General features: G+C 45.2%; 1 protein-coding gene and 1 non-coding gene across 2 annotated transcripts in view; one reads left to right on the top strand and one right to left on the bottom strand.

Moving 5' to 3' along the window:
• The window catches only part of LOC126108224 (pleckstrin homology domain-containing family G member 5), a 694,776-nt gene that overhangs the window by 310,980 nt on the left and 365,907 nt on the right, over nucleotides 1-17,889 (top strand). The window contains exon 3 of the mRNA XM_049913456.1: nucleotides 14,937-15,067. Within this exon, the coding sequence (XP_049769413.1) occupies nucleotides 14,937-15,067 (131 nt within the window). The remainder of the gene's footprint in view (nucleotides 1-14,936; nucleotides 15,068-17,889) is intronic.
• On the bottom strand, nucleotides 10,719-10,792 carry Trnat-ugu (transfer RNA threonine (anticodon UGU)). Its single transcript has one exon. It is a non-coding gene; the product is annotated as a tRNA-Thr (tRNA).

Raw genomic sequence — 17,889 nt, 5'->3', positions numbered from 1 at the left:
CATTTCTTAAACAGGAGATTGGAAAACCGATGGATCGGTTATGGTGGAGATCACGATCAGCAATTCGTGTCATGGCCTCCACGCTCGCCCGACTTAACCCCATGCGATTTCTTTCTGTGGGGTTGTGTGAAAGATTCGGTGTTTAAACCTCCTCTACCAAGAAACGTGCCAGAACTGCGAGCTCGCATCGACGATGCTTTCGAACTCATTGATGGGGACATGCTGCGCCGAGTGTGGGAGGAACTTGATTATCGGCTTGATGTCTGCCGAATCACTAAAGGGGCACATATCGAACATTTGCGAATGCCTAAAAAAACTTTTTGAGTTTTTGTATGTGTGTGCAAAGCATTGTGAAAATATCTCAAATAATAAAGTTACTGTAGAGCTGTGAAATCGCTTCAATCATTTGTAATAACCCTGTATAAGTAAAACAAACCCAAAATGGGGAGTCACATTACAATATAAAGACAAACATAGTATATATATCATATCACGTCCAGCCAAAATTCAGCGCATTTAACTGCCACTGCTGTAGCGTTTGCCAGATCTTCTTTCCTGCACACTTCCCCCATGTTGCTGCATTCCAGGGGGTGGTCCATTGTTTGGGTCTGCCCGCACTTTCACGTGTCCGTCCCGTCTCGGTGTCCCCATTTACACGTGTTTACGTTGCATCCGCCCATCGTAGGCGGTTGAGGGTTCTCCACAATGGCCATTTTAGTTCATTTCCAGAGGCCAATTGTTCATTGGGTGGGATTAGAGGTGCCTGGTCTCCCGTAGGCAGTCTTGCTTGCCATTTTGACAATCTGGCCTTTTGTTTTGAGGTTTCGAGCGGTTGAACTGTGGTGAGGAAACTCCGTCTCGATTTTAGACGTGTGTGTGGAGGGTTTTGTGCGAAGAGAGGATGGCGCTGGTCGCGCAGCTGCTTGAGGCGCTCTGCTTCGCTTGCTATAGCTCGTCTGGTGTTGGGTGGAGCTATGCCACAAAAGCAAATAAAGTTGGCCAACCAGGGTGGGTCTTAGGCATTCCGTGATGACGCGACAGGCATCGTTCAGCAGAGGATCCACTCGTTTCGCATGCGCTGATCTTTCCCAAACTGGGGCAGCGTATTCAGCAACCGAGTAGCAGAGTGCAAGTGCCGACGTACGTAAAGTATGTGGGTCGGCACCCCATTTTGTGGAGGTGAGCTTACTCAGGAGGTTGTTTCTTGTTGATAGTTTGCCCCTGAGCTTATCTACATGATGTCTGTAAGTTTGCGATCGAGGGTGACGCCTAAATAACAAGGAGTGCTGCTGAACGCGGTCATTTGGTTGTTCCACGTGATGTTTAGGGTATGTTTGGCGTCTCGGTTTCGAAGATAATCTACACTGAGGTGACAAACCTCGGGCCGGCCGTGGTGGCCAAGCGGTTAAAGGCGCTACAGTTTGGAACCGCGCGGCCGCCACGGTCGCAGGTTCGAATCCTGCCTCGGGCATCGATGTGTTTGATGTCCTTAGGTTAGTTAGGTTTAAGTATTTCGACGTTCTAGTGGACTGATGACCTTAGAAGTTAAGTCCGATAGTGCTCAGAGCCATTTGAACCATTTTTGACAAAACTCGGTCGCGCGAAGTGGCCGCGCGGTTAGAGCCGCCATGTCACGGATTGCGCGGCCCCTCGGGCATAGGAGTGTGTGTCATCTTTAGTGTAAGTTTAATTACTATTAAAAACAGTCTTGATCACGATTTATTTAACAAGGTGACCGGTTTCGACCACTACTGTGGTCATCTTCAGACCATTGAGTAGGAACCTCTTCCTGTTGGAGAATCACTGTTCTCCAACAGGAAGAGGTTCCTACTCAATGGTCTGAAGATGACCACAGTAGTGGTCGAAATCGGTCACCTTGTTAAATAAATCGTGATCAAGACTGGTTTTTTAATAGTAATTATTTACAAGACATTGATCACTGCTGTTCCCGTAATGCATTCAAAAGTAAGTCTAATTAGTGTGTAAGTGTAGGGCCCGATGATCTCAGCAGTTTGATGCCTTAGGAATTCACACATATTGGAACATTTGACAAAAGTTGTGGGATACCTCCTAATATCCTGTCGAACCTCCTTTTGCACGGCTCGACGTATCATTGACAAGACGTCGAAAGTCCCTTGAAGATATACTGAGGCCATGCTGTCTCTATAGCGGTTCATAATTGCAGAAAGTGTTGCCGGTGCTGGATTTTGTGCACGAACTGACCTCTCGATTATGCACCCTAAATGGTCGATGGGATTCATGCCCAGAATGCTGTACAAACCAGTCGCGAACAACTGTGGCCCAGTAAATTCCATCGCGGTTTGCGAATATGAGGTCCATGAATGGCTGCAAATAGTCTCCGAGTAGCCGAGCGTAATCATTTCCAATCAGTCGGTTCAGTTTGTAACGAAACCTATTAAAGGCTTTGCTTTACCGAAGTATGCGATACCCACCAAATTCAACCAGTGTAACGGGTATTTATGATCTCGATGGCCAAATCATTAGCTACATTTGCCCAGAATGTTCTTGAAACAGGTCGCGGAAAACAGTGGCCCGGTGGTAAGACGATTTCGTTGTTCGGGAATGTCAAGTTTATCAGTGGCTGCAAATGGTCTCCAGGTAGCGAACATAATCACTGCCAGTCAACGACCGGTTCAGTTCGGCCAGAGGACCCAGTCCATCCCATCTAAAGACGTCCCGCACCACTATGGAGCCACCACCAGCTTGCAACGTGCCTAGTTGATGAACTGGATCCAGGGCTTCGTGGGGCCCGCGCCCCACTCGAACCCTATGTCAGCTCTTACCAACTGGAATCGGAACTCATCTGGTCTGGCTATGGTTTTCCAGTCGTCTAGGGTCCAAACACTATACAGGGCATCAAACCAAAGAACTACAAAGAACGAAACTCGTCTAGCTTGAAGGGGGAAACCAGATGGCGCTGTGGTTGGCCCCCTAAATGGCGCCGCCATACGTCAAACGGATGTCAACTGCGTTTTTTTAAATAGAAACCCCCATTTTTATTCCATATTCGTGAAGCACGTAAAGAAATATGAATGTTTTAGTTGGACCACTTTTCTCGCTTTGTGGTAGATGGCCCCTGTAATATTTACAAACGTATAAGTACGTGGTATTACGTAACATTCCGCCAGTGCGGACGGTATTTGCTTCGTGGTACATTACCCGTGTTAAAATGGACCGTTTACCAATTGCGGAAAAGGTCGATATCGTGTTGATGTATGGCTGTTGTGATCAAAATGCCCAACGGGCGTGTGCTATGTATGCTGCTCGGTATCCTGGACGACATCATCCAAGTGTCCGGACCGTTCGCCGGATAGTTATGTTATTTATGGAAACAGGAAGTGTTCAGCCACGTGTGAAACGTCAACCACGACCTGCAGCAAATGATGATGCCCAAGTAGGTGTTTCAGCTGCTGTCGCTGCTAATCCGCACATCAGCAGCAGACAAACTGCGCGAGAATCGGCAACCTCAAAAACGTCGGTGTTGAGAATGCTACATCAACATAGATTGGACCTGTACCATGTTTCTGTGCACCAGGAATTGCATGGCGACGACTTTGAACGTCGTGTACAGTTCTGCCACTGGGCACAAGAGAAATTACGGGACGATGACAGATTTTTTGCACGCGTTCTATGTAGCGACGAGGCGTCATTCACCAACAGCGGTAACGTAAACCGCCATAATATGCACTATTGGGCAACGGAAAATCCACGATGGCTGCGACAAGTGGAACATCAGCTACCTTGGCGGGTTAATGTATGGTGCGGCATTATGGGAGGAAGGATAATTGGCTCCCATTTTATGGATGGCAATCTAAATTGTGCAATGTATGCCGATTTCCTACGCAATGTTCTACCGATGTTACTACAAGATGTTTCACTGCATGTCAGAACGGCGATATACTTCCAACATGATGGATGTCCGGTACATAGCTCGCGTGCGGTTGAAGCGGTATTGAATAGCATATTTCATGACAGGTGGATTGGTCGTCGAAGCACCATACCGTGGCCCGCACGTTCACCGGATCTGACGTCCCCGGATTTCTTTCTGTGGGGAAAGTTGAAGGATATTTGCTATCGTGATCCACCGACAACGCCTGACAACATGCGTCACCGCATTGTCAATGTATGTGCGTACATTACGGAAGGCGAACTACTCGCTGTTGAGAGAAATGTCGTTACACGTATTGGCAAATGCATTGAGGTTGACGAACATCATATCGACCATTATTTGCATTAATGTGGTATTTACAGGTAATCACGCTCTAACAGTATGCGCTCTCAGAAATGATAAGTTCACAAAGGTACATGTATCACACTGGAACAACCGAAATAAAATGTTCAAACGTATCTACGTCCTGTATTTTAATTTTAAAAAAACGTACCTGTTACCAACTGTTCGTGTAAAATTGTGAGCCATATGTTTGTGACTATTACAGCGCCATCTATCACAAAGCGAAGGAAGTGGTCCAACTAAAACATTCATATTTCTATACGTACTACACGAATATGTAATAAAAAATGGGGTTCCCATTTTTAAAAAAACGCAGTTGATATCCGTCTGGCCTATGGGAGCGCCATCTAGCGGGCCAACCATAGCGCCATCTGGTTTCCTCCTTCAAGCTAGACGACTTTCGTTCTTTGTAGTTTTTTGGTTTGACGCTTATTTCGTGAGCAAAGGCACTCGCGTCGGACGTCTGCTGCCATATTCCGTTAACGCCAAATTTCGATGCACTGTCCCGACGGATACGTTCGTCGTACGTCCCACATTGATTTCTGTAGACATTTCATGCATTGTTGCTTGTCTGTTAGCAGTGAGAATTCTACTCAAACGGTACTACTCTAGGTCGTTAAGTGAAGGCCGTCGATCACTGCATTATGGTGAGAGGTAAGGCCTGAAACGTCGTATTCGCGGCACGCTCTTGATTTCCAAAACGGAATGCCCCATGCGTGTAGCATCTCCAACTACCATTCCGCGTTCAAAGTTTCTTAATTCCCCTCGTTCATGCTCTTCATGGTTGGGAAGGGAGTAAGACAGGGTTGTAGCCTCTCCCCGATGTTATTCAATCTGTATATTGAGCAAGCAGCGAAGGAAACAAAAGAAAAATTCGGAGTAGGTATTAAAATCCATGGAGATGAAATAAAAACTTTGAGGTTCGCCGATGACATTGTAATTCTGTCAGAGACAGCAAAGGACTTGGAAGAGCAGTTGAACGGAATGGATGGTGTCTTGAAAGGAGGGTATAAGATGAACATCAACAAAAACAAAACGAGGATAATGGAATGTAGTCGATTTAAGTCGGGTGATGTTGAGGGTATTAGATTAGGAAATGAGACACTTAAAGTAGTAAAGGAGTTTTGCTATTTGGGGAGCAAAATAACTGATGATGGTCGAAGTAGAGAGGATATAAAATGTAGACTGGCAATGGCAAGGAAAGCATTTCCGAAGAAGAGAAATTTGTTAACATCGAGTATAGATTTAAGTGTCAGAAGTATTTGTATGGAGTGAGGCCATGTATATAAGTGAAACGTGGACGATAAATAGTTTGGACAAGAAGAGAATAGAAGCTTTCGAAATGTGGTGCTACAGAAGAATGCTGAAGATTAGATGGGCAGATCACGTAACTAATGAGGAGGTATTAGATAGAATTGGGGAGAAGAGGAGTTTGTGGCACAACTTGACCAGCAGAAGGGATCGGTTGGTAGGACATGTTCTGAGACATCAAGGGACCACCAATTTAGTACTGGAGGGCAGCGTGGAGGGTAAAAATCGTAGAGGGAGACCAAGAGATGAATACACTAAGCAGATTCAGATTGATGTAGGTTGCAGTAGGTACAGGAAGATGAAGCAGCTTGCACAGGATAGAGTGGCATGGAGAGCTGCATCAAACCAGTCTCAGGACTGAAGACCACAACAGCAACAACATGCTGTTCACATTTGGAACACAACCTACGACCAGCTTAGAAGTGATGACTCTTTCTGCAGGACCTGACCATCATTTTGCAGGACAATGCTCAAGCACGTACAGTGCAAGCTGTTACTGATTTGTTTGACTCATGGGGCTGCTAAGTGCTGTACCACCTACTGCACTCCCCTGAATTAAGCCCTCGTGAGTTCAACTCGGTATCTAAAGTGAACACCTCACGGCATTCGCTTCAGAACTACTACAAATTCGTAGGGCAATAGACCGCACCGCTATAACTGTCAACACAACCGGCACTGCTAAGAGTATCCTACGACTTCCAGAATCGCTGGCAACGGGTTATACACGATGCTGGTGACTACTTAGTAAAACTTTGAAACACGTATCTATTTTGCACGAGTTGTAAATAAATAGTTGCCGCTATTAAAGTTCCAACCCTCGTACAAACGTTTATGTCAGCGTGGCCAACCGTTACTGAGTTGTTTCAGTCTTTTCCTAACCTTGAAACGAGTTAGTATGTACACTGTCCAACTTCCTGAACACTGCACTTAGTTTTTTCCTGTTTAATGTAAATTCACCTGTGCTATGGTATTAATAAAAGCAGAGTACCTGACACATTCATACAGTTTCAGTTAACCTTATTTCCATCATTTTTCCAAAATTCTCTACAACTCCTGTTGAAAAGTTTATGCACTTGTCTGGAATTTAAAAGACAAATTGGGCCAAGCAGTTAATAAATTAAAAATTTTACGAAATTAGGTCTTTGCTCCTCTGGATGTCCTGGAAACCTACTGCAGATACACATCTGGGCCTTGTTTTGCTAGATTCACCAGACCAATAACAATAAAATAAATCGAAATAGTGCTTTACTTTAACCTCGTACAGTTTTGCAACGGCTTCATATTAGCCAAGTTACTAAATTTGAGGCAAAATCTTTTATTAGCCGTAACTCCGTAAGTAAACATTTGCGGACCTACGTTTATATTAACTCTTTTCTTTAGTTTTACTTGTAGAATAAAATATTAAAATATTTGCGTAACTTCGTGAATCACACTGTATTTTTAAAAAACCTTTATTAATTTTCGGTACGTAGCCATATTTACAGATTAACTTGTGACGCCAATGTAAAATGCCTCGTCCCACGTCATTACGATTTATGATACCAAATGCTCCATGGAACATGAAACTAAGAAACTAAGATAGATTTTTGTGTTAGGAGACCTGCTCTGAAGATATTTGTCGGAACTGTAAACCACGCGGGACTAGCCGAGCGGTCTGAGGCGCTGCTGTCATGGACTGTGCGGCTGGTCCCAGCGGAGATTCGAGTCCTTCCTCGAGCATGGGCGTGTGTGTTTGTCCTTAGGATAATTTAGGCTAAGTAGTGTGTGAGCTTAGGGACTGATGACCTTAGCAGTTAAGTCCCATAAGATTTCACACACATTTGAATATTTTTTTGAACTGTAAGGAAGTGAAACGTTGACTCTAAACAGTGCAGACAGGAAGGGAGTTCACACTTTTGAAATGTGCTGCTCTAGAATAATGCTGATGACCAGGTGAGCAGATCGTGTGTCTTGTGAAGTGGTATGGCTTCGAACTGGGAAGACAAGGTATGTGTGGTACAATTTGACTAAATCGACATTCTGAGTTTAAACATTACGAGCCCATTTCGTTAACATGCTTCCGATCGAAGTCGGTATGATTAAAATAAAAAATCGACCATGCCATACTGGCTGTATTCCCACCCAGAATCCTGCGTGACATATATGAGGGAAACCAATTCGATTAGGATTATACAATTATTGAGAAACATTTGGTTTCAGCACGACAAAGATGCGTTTTAAAGACAGTACCTTGGTATGGGATATTCAACTAGGATTGTGATTCTTCTTCATAACTGTCGCTTGGGACCCGTTCTCTACATTTCTCTTCCAGTGCTCTCCGTTCCTGGCTTTTGTAGTTCATTCTCCTTTACTCAGGCCCATTACCACCACGCCATCATCGATGCCATCCTTCCATCTGGTCCCTTGCTTTCCTCGCTTCCTTCTGCCCCCTATGGATCCAGAGAATACTAAATTTTTGTTACAGGATAAAACACACAAATCTAAAGGCTGCATGTCTTACAGTCTGGGGATCGTTTTCGTGGCATTCCCTGGGTGATCTTGTGGTTCTGGGAGGTTCAGTGGGTCAACACAAGTCTGCATCAATCCCTGGGGGCCATGTCCACCACTACATGCAGTCTCTTTTTCCCTCGTCACGATGGCATCTTCCAGCAGGACAAAGCAACGTGTGAGTCAGTTGACAGCGTGCATGTTGTAATGCACTTCTCCGGGGGACAAATGTTAATTATTATCAGTAGTAGTATATTAAGCTACAAATTATCATTTTAAACCTGTGTGGTCTCCCTGGTGTGTCTAGTTGACCACAAGTCCCTGTCACGCTGTTCACTCTAACAACAGAGTACATACAGGGTGGAAGACATGGAGAAAGAAAGGTATCACAATTTGAATTTAGAGTAACATAACTTTCTTACCTTCATTGGTCGTTGTTGCACGCTTGTGGTCCAGTGATGAATCTCGCCATCCGCTGTTTGTTAAATCAATTTGAGGTCCATGGTGTGTATTCTGCTGCGTTAGAACTGACACATATTTAAACTTCCAACTTTTATTTCATAAATGCTGATCGTGACGATATTCAATAATTTTCAACGTAACAGCTTTTCCAATACGTCACTTCGTTCCCTCTACCCTTGACCTTCTCAAAGCAAACGTATTACAAGACGACTCAACACCAACAGCCCATTGTCTCTACGCCCGCCAACCACCGGCTCCTGTCCACAGGGCTTTCAAACTGTGCAGTACTGCCAACCTTGGTTGTATATCGATATTTTACACATCGCACATATACATATATGAAAAACTTAGTATGAAAAATGAAAATGTGTATAATATTGTTCTGTGGCAATATACCTCATGATTGTCCTCATATTAACAGTTTTGTAACAAAATAATAATATGTTTATGGTTCAAATGGCTCAGAACACTTTGGGACTTAACTGCTGTGGTCATCAGTCCCCTAGAACTTAGAACTACTTAAACCTAACTAACCTAAGGACATCACACACATCCATGCCTGAGGCAGGATTCGAACCTGCGACCGTAGCGGTCGCGCGGGTCCAGACTGTAGCGCCTAGAACCGCTCGGCCATTCCAGCCGGCAATTTGTTTATGTTTACGTAGTTAAAGTTCACTTGCTCCTTCAAGTTGATTGACGGCATCGCACACCTCGCCAGACGGTGGTATCGGTAGTTTCAGTAGTCCGTTACATTACAATGTGTAGTTCGAAAATGGCTGTAACGGGGGAACCTCCCCATCGCACCCCCCTCAGATTTAGTTATAAGTTGGTACAGTGGATAGGCCTTGAAAAACTGAACACAGATCAATCGAGAAAACAGGAAGAAGTTGTGTGGAAGTATGAAAAAAATAAGCAAAATATACAAACTGAGTAGTCCATGCGCAAGATAGGCAACATCAAGGAGGGTGTGAGCTCAGGAGCGCCGTGGTCCCGTGGTTAGCGTGAGCAGCTGCGGAACGAGTGGTCCTTGGTTCAAGTCTTTCTTCGAGTGAAAAGTTTACTTTCTTTATTTTCGCAAAGTTATAATCTGTCCGTTTGTTCATCTGAGGGGTGTGTGTTGGGGAGGTTCCCTTGTAAGTAGTATGGGACTTAACTTCTGAGGTCATCAGTCCCCTAGACCTAGATCTACTTAAACCTAACTAACCTGAGGGCATTGTGGTGTCACCGCCAGACACCACACTTGCTAGGTGGTAGCCTTTAAATCGGCCGCGGTCCGTTAGTATACGTCGGACCCGCGTGTCGCCACTATCAGTGATTGCAGACCGAGCGCCGCCACACGGCAGGTCTAGAGACACTTCCTAGCACTCGCCCAGTTGTACAGCCGACTTTGCTAGCGATGGTTCACTGACAAATTACGCTCTCATTTGCCGAGACGATAGTTAGCATAGCCTTCAGCTACGTCATTTGCTACGACCTAGCAAGGCGCCATTACTAGTAACTATTGCTGCTGTAAAACATGTACCGTCAAGAGCGATGTTTCCCAATTATGGATTAAAGTTAAGTATTCCAGAAGCTACGTACGTTCTTTGCTACTATAAATTCCTTGTCATGTTGCAGACCTCACGCCAGCCTGCGTGAGCTTAAACGCGTGCCTTTCGGCTTCCTGCCATAGTGGATTGGCTGTCTTGCCAGTCCACAACAGGCATCACACACATCCATGCCCGAGGCAGGATTCGAACTTGCGACCGTAGCAGCAGCGCGGTTCCGGACCTAAGCGCCTAGAACCTGCTCGGTCACAGCGGCCGGTGTAGTTCGAAACGCACCAGTATGAGTTTACCGTACTCCCCTGGCCGTCAAACACCTCGAATTTAAACCCATTGGTGAACCTGTGGGGAGCACCTCGATCGGGCTGCTCGCACCATGAATCCTGACCCGGGAAACCCAGCGCAACACAGCACTGGAGCCGGAAGGGCTCCAGACACCTGTGGGTACCTTCCAGAACCTCACTGGCTCCCTTCCGCACGTCTCACATCGGTCCGCGCTCCAGAAGCTGGTTAATGAGACTTCTGACAGGTGGTTCCACAATTGTGAGTGGAGGGTGCAGTTACGTACACCATTTTGTTTTTCTAATGAAATGATAATTAAATGGGCACCCTAGCTGCAAGCAGGCGTTGATGTACTTCATTGGGGACATGTTGAAAATGTGTGCCCCGACCGGGACTCGAACCCGGGATCTCCTGCTTACATGGCAGACGCTCTATCCATCTGAGCCACCGAGGACACAGAGGATAGTGCGTCTGCAGGGACTTATCCCTTGCACGCTCCCCGTGAGATCCACATTCCCAACATGTCCACACCACTACATTCGTAGCACACATTCGGGGCACACATTTTCAACATGTCCCCAATGAAGTACATCAACGCCTGTTTGCAGCTAGGGTGTCCATTTAATTATCATTTCATTTGTAGCAAAGCTGCATGGTCATCCACGGTAACTGTTCTTTCGGGAACAGATACTACCGTCATACACTCCGGGAAATTGAAATAAGAACACCGTGAATTCATTGTCCCAGGAAGGGGAAACTTTATTGACACATTCCTGGGGTCAGATACATCACATGATCACACTGACAGAACCACAGGCACATAGACACAGGCAACAGAGCATGCACAATGTCGGCACTAGTACAGTGTATATCCACCTTTCGCAGCAATGCAGGCTGCTATTCTCCCATGGAGACGATCGTAGAGATGCTGGATGTAGTCCTGTGGAACGGCTTGCCATGCCATTTCCACCTGGCGCCTCAGTTGGACCAGCGTTCGTGCTGGACGTGCAGACCGCGTGAGACGACGCTTCATCCAGTCCCAAACATGCTCAATGGGGGACAGATCCGGAGATCTTGCTGGCCAGGGTAGTTGACTTACACCTTCTAGAGCACGTTGGGTGGCACGGGATACATGCGGACGTGCATTGTCCTGTTGGAACAGCAAGTTCCCTTGCCGGTCTAGGAATGGTAGAACGATGGGTTCGATGACGGTTTGGATGTACCGTGGACTATTCAGTGTCCCCTCGACGATCACCAGTGGTGTACGGCCAGTGTAGGAGATCGCTCCCCACACCATGATGCCGGGTGTTGGCCCTGTGTGCCTCGGTCGTATGCAGTCCTGATTGTGGCGCTCACCTGCACGGCGCCAAACACGCATACGACCATCGTTGGCACCGAGGCAGAAGCGACTCTCATCGCTGAAGACGACACGTCTCCATTCGTCCCTCCATTCACGCCTGTCGCGACACCACTGGAGGCGGGCTGCACGATGTTGGGGCGTGAGCGGAAGACGGCCTAACGGTGTGCGGGACCGTAGCCCAGCTTCATGGAGACGGTTGCGAATGGTCCTCGCCGATACCCCAGGAGCAACAGTGTCCCTAATTTGCTGGGAAGTGGCGGTGCGGTCCCTTACGGCACTGCGTAGGATCCTACGGTCTTGGCGTGCATGCGTGCGTCGCTGCGGTCCGGTCCCAGGTCGACGGGCACGTGCACCTTCCGCCGACCACTGGCGACAACATCGATGTACTGTGGAGACCTCACGCCCCACGTGTTGAGCAATTCGGCGGTACGTCCACCCGGCGTCCCGCATGCCCCTATACGCCCTCGCTCAAAGTCCGTCAACTGCACATACGGTTCACGTCCACGCTGTCGCGGCATGCTACCAGTGTTAAAGACTGCGATGGAGCTCCGTATGCCACGGCAAACTGGCCGACACTGACGGCGGCGGTGCACAAATGCTGCGCAGCTAGCGCCATTCGACGCCCAACACCGCGGTTCCTGGTGTGTCCGCTGTGCCGTGCGTGTGATCATTGATTGTACAGATCTCTCGCAGTGTCCGGAGCAAGTATGGTGGGTCTGACACACCGGTGTCAATGTGTTCTTTTTTCCATTTCCAGGAGTGTATATGGTGTCCTTAGGTTAGTTACGTTTAAGTAGTTCTAAGTTCTAGGGGACTGATGACCTCATTCACTTAGTGCTTAGAGCCATTTCAACCATTTAAAAGTAGTAGATGAGTTTTGCTATTTGGGCAACAAAACCACTGATGATTCCATAAGTGCAGAGGATACAAAATTCAGAATGAAAATCTGACTGGTTTTCATTGAATGGTCTCACCCCCAATTTTAAAAAGACATTTTTGCACATCTGGGGCTACTACTACACCTATGTTAAGAGTAACACGTGGTGAGGAAATAATAAACAGGGTGGAAACTTCAAAAATTTTAGATGTCAATACCGATGAGAATTTAATCTGGACAGAGCACAATTTGGAACTCCTTTAACTATTTAGTCCAGCCATATTTGCTCGTAGCAGCTCTGAAAATGTTGGGCGTGGAGAATTCAGTACGTTTACATTTTCGGATATTATCATCGAATAATGTCTTATGGGATAATCTTCAGAGTTACTCATCCTTGTAGAAAATGTTTAGGGAATTGGGCATTTTGACTACTGTTTCACAGTATATTTTTTCCCTCATGAAATAATCCACTGCGGTTCAAAAGGAACAATGATGTACGTAATTATAATATCAGAAGGAAAAATTACATTCATTATACGACAGTAAGGTTGTCTTTACCTCAAAAAGGAAAGCAATTATAATAAAATTTTTGATCATTTGCTGAGTTGTAAAAAATATCTCACAGACAGCAAAGTAAGCCGGCCGCTTTGGCCGAGCGGTTCTAGGCACTTAAGTCTGGAACCGCGCTGCTGCTACGGTCGCAGGTTCGAATCCTGCCTCGGGCATGGATGTGTGTGCTGTCCTTAGGTTAGTCAGGTTTACGTAGTTCCAAGTTTAGGGGACTGATGACCTCAGATGTTAAGTCCCATAGTGCTTAGAGCCATTTTAACCATTTTTTGAACAGCAAAGTAAAATTGGAAAACAAATTGGAAAAGTTTGTCCCTGACAATTCTTTCTTTGCCGTAGAAGAAATTTTATTATTACAATGTGTAGAAAGTGATAGGTGTAAATTCCTGAATCACACCTGTATATAGGGTCATTCAGCAAGATATGCAAATACTTTAATATGTTATTATACAAGTAAAACTAAAGAAAAAAGTTCATATAAACATAGGTCCGCGAATGTTTATTTATGGAGTTACAGCTAATGAAAGATTTTTGCCTGAAATTTAGCACCTTAGCTAATATGAAGCCACCACAAAACTGTATGAGGTTAAAGTAAAGCACGATTTCCATTCTATACTGCCTCTAACGCTTGGAGAGTAGTGAGTGAGGCTCGAACCAGGAGAGAGAGGTATGGCAGACGTCAAATTCTCTCACCCAGGCCGACGTAACCACCTCTGCCATGAGTACCTTGTTGCAAATATACCTAACAAATATGTTTTCAGTTGCTACTGAAAACATTATGTACACAATCCTCTTACAAGAAGTTTGTAATGGCAATTTCCGAACACCCTGAATGTGTGTTGAGGACTGTGTGACACTGTACACTAATGCGAAATTTCCTCACTAAGAGAGAATTATGAACTGAGTGCCGTGCACCATGGTCTGCAATCACAAGTTTTGCATTATAACAAATATTGTATCGAGGCCTGGCTCATTAGTGAGCATGTTACAAGATACACTCTTCCAGAAGATGATGTTATAGTATGCAGTGTATGTAGACACAGAGCCTTCACCATGAGTGATCTGAAAATAGTTGTTTAACAAGCAAAATTACTAATCAATCATAATGTAATGTATTTCTGCGATCAGGGAAATTAAAAGATTTTTGAAAAAATTTTTAGCAGTTTTAGAAAGACGAAATGTCGATGTTGGTAGTCCCGTATCAAAGCAGATAGACAAGTCCCAGGACTACAGAAGCAGTAGTGCGCCAGTTACAGGAAAATAAGTCCTAGCAACTTCGAGTTCAATGTTCTGGTGCTTTGTGGTCAGCATATCTTGTATGAGAAAAATGGCTCTGAGGACTATGGGACATAACTTCTGAGGTCATCAGTCCCCTAGAACTTATAACTACTTAAACCTAACCTAAGAACATTACACACATCCATGCCCAAGGCAGGATTCGAACCTGCGACTGTAGTGGTCGCGCGGTTCCAGACTGTAGCGCCTAGAACCGCTCGGTCACTCCGGCTGGCACTTGTATCAGAGAAAATTTAATTACGAAAGACGAGATCTGTAGATAGTGTGGTTATCAGTATAACGCACTTGGTGTTGACGCCGCAGCATAGGTAGGAAAAAATCTCAAGCTTTCGTATATTTGGCCCTTCATCATCTCCTGATGATGAACATTATACAAATTTTCGAAAGCTCATTCAGAGTGGATCTAACACAGTGGCACTATTACTTAAGGGCAGTGTGCTGCAATATGTGTGTGTATGTGTGTGTGTATTACATGAGTGTCTTTTTCGTTGTTCACAGAGAGGCACTGCAGGCGTCGTGCAACCGACGCGGCGTCGACGTCAGCGCAGTGAGCGTCTCGGTGGACGACGCCCGAACGCCACTGACTGCCGACACGGCCACCCTTGCTGGACGTCACATCAGGGTCAGAGGTCAGTGACTCTCTCTCTCTCTCTCTCTCTCTCTCTCTCTCTGTGTGTGTGTGTGTGTGTGTGTGTGTGTGTGTGTGTGTGACTGCTGTTAGCTCTACATAGCATGGGAGAGGCTCTGTGAACGACCTGCATAAGTAGAAATTTTTTTTTATATTAGAACAAATAAGCCCTCGGTCACAAATATTAAGTCAAAATTGACCAGGTTTCGACGCTACTATGTACGTCGTCTTCAGAATAAAACTAACTGTTCTAAAACATATTAGGTATATAATACATTAATAAAATTAAAGTTTGTACTGACTGGAAAGAGATGCAATACAGGGTTATTACAAATGATTGAAGCGATTTCACAGCTCTACAATAACTTTATTATTTGAGATATTTTCACAATACTTTGCACACACATACAAAAACTCAAAAATTTTTTTTAGGCTTTCAGAAATGTTCGATATGTGCCCCTTTAGTGATTCGGCACACATCAAACCGATAATCAAGTTCCTCCCGCACTCGGCGCAGCATGTCCCCATCAATGAGTTCGAAAGCATCGTTGATGCGAGCTCGCAGTTCTGGCACGTTTCTTGGTAGAGGAGGTTTAAACACTGAATCTTTCACATAACCCCACAGAAAGAAATCGCACGGGGTTAAGTCGGGAGAGCGTGGAGGCCATGACACGAATTGCTGATCGTGATCTCCACCACGACCGATCCATCTGTTTTCCAATCTCCTGTTTAAGAAATGGCGAACATCGTGATGGAAGTGCGGTGGAGCACCATCCTGTTGAAAGATGAAGTCGGCGCTGTCGGTCTCCAGTTGTGGCATGAGCCAATTTTCCAGCATGTCCAGATACACGTGTCCTGTAACGTTTTTTTTGCAGAAGAAAAAGGGGCCGTAAACTTCAAACCGTGAGACTGCACAAAACACGTTAACTTTTGGTGAATTCCGAATTTGCTGCACGAATGCGTGGGGATTCTCTACCGCCCAGATTCGCACATTGTGTCTGTTCACTTCACCATGAAGAAAAAATGTTGCTTCATCAGTGAAAACAAGTTTTGCACTGAACGCATCCTCTTCCACGAGCTGTTGCAACCGCGCCGAAAATTCAAAGCGTTTGACTTTGTCATCGGGTGTCAGGGCTTGTAGCAATTGTAAACGGTAAGGCTTCTGCTTTAGCCTTTTCCGTAAGATTTTCCAAACCGTCGGCTGTGGTACGTTTAGCTCCCTGCTTGCTTTATTCGTCGACTTCCGCGGACTACGCGTGAAACTTGCCCGCTCGCGTTCAACCATTTCTTCGCTCACTGCAGGCCGACCCGTCGATTTCCCCTTACAGAGGCATCCAGAAGCTTTAAACTGCGCATACCATCGCCGAATGGAGTTAACAGTTGGTGGATCTTTGTTGAACTTCGTCCTGAAGTGTCGTTGCACTGTTATGACTGACTGATGTGAGTGCATTTCAAGCACGACATACGCTTTCTCAGCTCCTGTCGCCATTTTGTCTCACTGCGCTCTCGTGCGCTCTGACGGCAGAAACATGAAGTGCGGCTTCAGCCGAACAAAACTTTATGAGTTTTTCTACGTATCTGCAGTGTGTCGTGACCATATGTCAATGAATGGAGCTACAGTGAATTTATGAAATCGCTTCAATCATTTGTAATAGCCCTGTACTTACAAGTCACATTCTATATCAATCTAAGCCGGAAAGGCGACGTCCTGAATAGTTGTAAATAAGATGGCGAGCCGATAAGGGTTGCTCGTACTTGAGTGAACAAGGGTTGCAACAAGACTGAGGTGGCCACGTTAGAAAGTGTGGGCAAGTAAACATGGTGTTGCTTCGAGTGCCATCTAGTAGCTGCAGAAACAACTAGGCTACTATTCTAGCAAAATTAGACATATGAAATTGTGATGCAGCTGATTAAGGCATAACGTAAGCACTAATAATAATAATAATAGGATGAAGTTACGTATTTATCTGCTTTAAACAGAGATACATTTAGTAACGTAAAAAACGTCAGTTATGGCATTCAAGAAAACAGCAAAGATGTAACAGGAAAACAACATTTCGGCAAACTGCATTAGGAAATTTGAATCAAAGATCAAGCAATGACTTTATGCAGTCGAAAAAGTTTTTATTTCGCAGCTGCAGCTGTTCGTTGAGAATGAGGCCATCATGACGAGAGAGATGTTTGAAAATCTCCATTTCCTCTCAGACATCTAACCTACGCCCCTTCTTTTCGGTATACAGAATATTGCTATCGCCTATGGCTTTAGGCACGTGTCCAGTAATTGAGAGATGATCGGCAAAGGATGAATTTAGGGGACTGGTGCCGTTCTTTCTCAAAATATGTTCTTTATATCTGATGGTGAAAGCACGTCCGGTTTGCCCTGTATAACAGGAGGAGTAGGTATCACACATAATCTTATAGACGCCAGAACTTTCTGCAGGGGAGCGAATGGATTTCAAATTATGAATGAAGTTTCTCTTCAGATTATTATTAGTAGAGAAGGCAACATTGCAGTTGTATTTGTTGTGAAGCATGCGCTGAATCTGATAGGAAATGGGTCCTATGAAAGGAATAGAAAAACGTTTTTCTGGGTTAATTTCAGTGCATGAGGCGTTGAGCGTGGTAGTTCTTTCTTTATTGTGATTTTATTACCTTTACATAAAGGTAGGCCGGCAAGGGCCTATCTCTGCCGCTCTTCGGCCATAGAAAAACATACAGTAAACACGAAGACATAAAAACAAACATAGATGAAGGATAAAAAGAGGAGACATACATATTAAAATAAAGGAAGGAATTCACGGCCACACTGGTTGGCTGAAATTG

The sequence above is a fragment of the Schistocerca cancellata genome, chromosome 11 (genome assembly GCF_023864275.1).
Source record: "Schistocerca cancellata isolate TAMUIC-IGC-003103 chromosome 11, iqSchCanc2.1, whole genome shotgun sequence".
Classification (NCBI taxonomy): domain Eukaryota; kingdom Metazoa; phylum Arthropoda; class Insecta; order Orthoptera; family Acrididae; genus Schistocerca; species Schistocerca cancellata.
Note: the sequence above shows the minus strand (reverse complement) of the source record. Positions and strands in the feature narration are given on the sequence as shown.